The sequence below is a fragment of the Colobus angolensis genome, unplaced genomic scaffold (genome assembly GCF_000951035.1).
Source record: "Colobus angolensis palliatus isolate OR3802 unplaced genomic scaffold, Cang.pa_1.0 Scaffold490, whole genome shotgun sequence".
NCBI lineage: Eukaryota > Metazoa > Chordata > Mammalia > Primates > Cercopithecidae > Colobus > Colobus angolensis.
Window position 1 is genome coordinate 324,769 of NW_012118377.1, and position 3,324 is coordinate 328,092.

General features: G+C 50.7%; 1 protein-coding gene across 1 annotated transcript in view; it reads left to right on the forward strand.

Moving 5' to 3' along the window:
• CACNG8 (calcium channel, voltage-dependent, gamma subunit 8) overlaps nt 1-3,324 on the forward strand; it is a 37,465-nt gene that overhangs the window by 22,329 nt on the left and 11,812 nt on the right. The window contains 1 exon segment of the mRNA XM_011959393.1: nt 2,835-2,918. Coding sequence (XP_011814783.1) covers nt 2,835-2,918 — 84 coding nt within the window.

The following is a 3,324-nucleotide window of genomic DNA, read 5'->3' on the forward strand; positions in this document are numbered from 1 at the left end:
TTGACTTTGTGATCCACCCACCCTGGCCTCCCAAAGTGCTGGGATTACAGGTGTGAGCTACTGCACCCGGCCTATTTTATTTATTTTTAATAGTAGCCATACTAAAGGATATGAGATGGTATCTCATTGTGGTTTTGATTGCATTTCCCCAATGATTAGTGAAATTGAGCATCTTTTCATGTGCTTGTGGACCCATTCAATCATTCTTTTTTTTTCTTTTCGAGACTGAGTCTTGCTCTCTCACCCAGGCTGGAGTGCAATGGTGCAATCTCAGCTTGCTGCGACCTCCGCTTCCCAGATTCAAGCAATTCACCTGCCTCAGCCTCCCAAGTAGCTGGACTACAAGCGTATGCCACCATACCCGGCTAACTTTTGTATTTTCAGTAGTGATGGAGTTTTACCATGCTGGCCAGGCTGGTCTCAAACTCCTGACCTCAGGTGATCCACCCACTTTGGTCTCCCAAATTGCTAGGATTATAGACGTGAGCCACCACACTTGGCCCATTCAATCATTCTTTCATTAAAAATACTTATTAAGCACTCAGTATGCACTAGGCACTGTTCTAGATGCTGGTAATACAGTGTTGAACAGCCCAGATGCTCACATACATGATGTGTGTTTGACTTTTGTTGCCACCATCAGCTGTGAAATGGTGACCCCTTCCTGTGCCTCAGTTTCCACGTTTGGGTAATGGGTGCCATATATCAGCTGCTATCAACTGAGCACTTAATTGTGTTCAAGGCGAAGTGCTAAATCTCCACCTAGACCCAATCCCTCATATCAGTCCCATGAAGTAGCGCCTGTTCTCTTCATTTTATAGCTGGGGAAACTGAAGCAAGCTGGCCTATGTAACACCAGCAAGGACACAGAATAAGGAAGTGGCGGAGGCCAGCGCAGTGGCTCACACCTGTACTCCCAGCACTTTTGGAGGCTGAGGCAGGAGGATCACTTGAGTCCAGGAGGCAGAGGTTGCAGTGAGCTGAGATTGTGCCACTGCACTCCAAACTTGGGCAAGAGAGGGAGACCCTGTCTCAAAAAATAGAAAATAAAAAATGAAAAAAATGGAGACACTCCAATACCTAACATTTGGCCACTGCAGGACACAAACCACATGATCTATTTCACAGGACTCTTAGGAGCATCAAATGAGTTGGCCCACCTAGGAAGCACCCAACGCACATTAGCTCTTGGCAATATTACTCACTCCCTTATATTAATTCTTTCCAGTTCCTCCTTTATCCCTATTCTTTCCCCTACTTTCCTTTGCTGGTCATGGTCTGCCTCTGATCTCACCTTCTGCTATGCTTATATTCATTCATTCATTCATTCTTCATTCAACCCTCAATTCTTTCACTTTTTTTTTTCTTTTGAGACAGAGTTTTACTCTGTCACCCAGGCTGGAGTGTAATGGCACGGCCTTGGCTCACTGCAACCTCCACCTCCTGAGTTCAAGCGATTCTCCTGCCTCAGCCTCCCGAGTAGCTGCGATTACAGGCACCTGCCAACAAGCCCAGCTAATTTTTGTATTTTTAGTAGAGACAGGTTTTCACCATGTTGGCCAGGCTGGTCTTGAACTCCCGACCTCAAGTGATCCACCCGCCTTGGCCTCCCAAAGTGCAGGGATTACAGGTGTGAGTCACTGTGCCTGGCCTCAGCCCTCATTTCTTGAGGTCTCCCGTGTTCCAGGCCTAGTGCCAAGAAATGCTGGGACACACAGAGGAATCGGACTCCCATGCCCTATCCCCTCCAGGAACTCCCAGCTTGCTGAGGACGAAGAAGATCATCTATCAACTAATGCATGTCCTACGGGGCACCTCAGAGCAGGAAACTGACCCAAGTTTGGTGGGAGGAATGAGTGTGCATATGTGTCTGTGTCTAGGGAAAGCTTCCTCAAGAAGGTGCCTCCAGAGCTGCCGGCTGCAGGTAAAGTACTACATCAGCAAAGAATGTGAGCAGAATGTTCCACAGCATGGGCACAGGCCTGCAGAACTGGACAGAACTGCGCAGTTGAGGAAACTACATTATTTATATTTATATTTTTAGTTTTTTTCTCCAGCTATGTGCTAGAGGTAGTAAAACATTAACTGTTCCCAAGGATGAGAAAATAGCTGAGGATGAGCATCTTAGGAGGGGAAGGAGATGAGGATGCATGACCCCTAGAGGCATACTCCACCCCTCACACACCTCTGCTTGCTTCAACCACTCCATCTCTCTCCAGAAGGTTCCAGGTTCCCTGCAGAAAGAGACTGGAAGCTCTCTCCCTCTCTCCCCACTCCACCCCTACAGGACTGGAGACTACAACTCCCATGATCCACTGCGACTGCTCTTCTCACAACTGGACTCCAGACTTCACGGGGTCTCATGGGAAATGTAGTCCTCACCGGCTTCCGTATCCCTTTCCTTGTTTTTTTTTTTTTTCCCACGCATTTCCAGACTTTTCAACCAATTGAGAGGTGGGAAGCGCCCTGCTATTATTGAAGCCAACAACACCCTCTTTCTTATAGAGGTGGGAGCAGGAAATCCATAGTACTGGAGCAACTTAGCCCAGCTTACAGGGCCAAGGTCCTGTGGCCTTGCAGTGAGTGCTGGATGTTAGACTTTGGGTTTTTTTCTTGCTTTTCTTCTGTTCTTTAACAGGCGGGGAAACGGAGACCACAGAAGTTCAAAGTTTGTCCCATATCACGAGTCGGGCTCAGGAGCCGGGACTTGCCGTCTCCCAAGCTGCCCAGAGAGAGAAGGGATTTGGGGAAGGGCAGGGTCGGTTGTCAGTGGGGTTGCCCCGCCTCCAACCCTGAAGTATCCACCCCCACCACTGCCCTCCCCGCTCCTCCAGGGTTGAAAAGAGGCGTCTGCGTGAAGATCAATCATTTCCCGGAGGACACGGACTACGACCACGACAGCGCGGAGTATCTACTCCGTACGTGGGGGTCCGGGATAGAAGTGGGGAGTGGGTCAAATCGCGGGGCCTTAGGGCGTCGGGGTGGGCGCCGGGAGAAGGCACTTGGATCGACACGCCGAGGTTAGCCTCCCAGCCAATCCGAGTCCAGATACTGAGATCCTCTGGTCCCCGATTGGCTGAGTGATCTCGCTCCCGCTCCCTCCTCTCACCTTGGGGCGGGCAGAGGGAGGATCCTGAGCGCTCATTGGCCGCCTTGCTCTCTCTGGCCCTCGCGGCGACTCTGCGCCGTGACTGGCTGTGGAATCCCGGGCTGGGATTGGCCACAGCGCAACAGGGCTATGGGGCAATCTGCGGTGGGGACGGGCCACTCCCTGCAGCCGGTTGGGAAAGCCTGTGTTTCCATTGGTAGCTACCCCGAGAACGC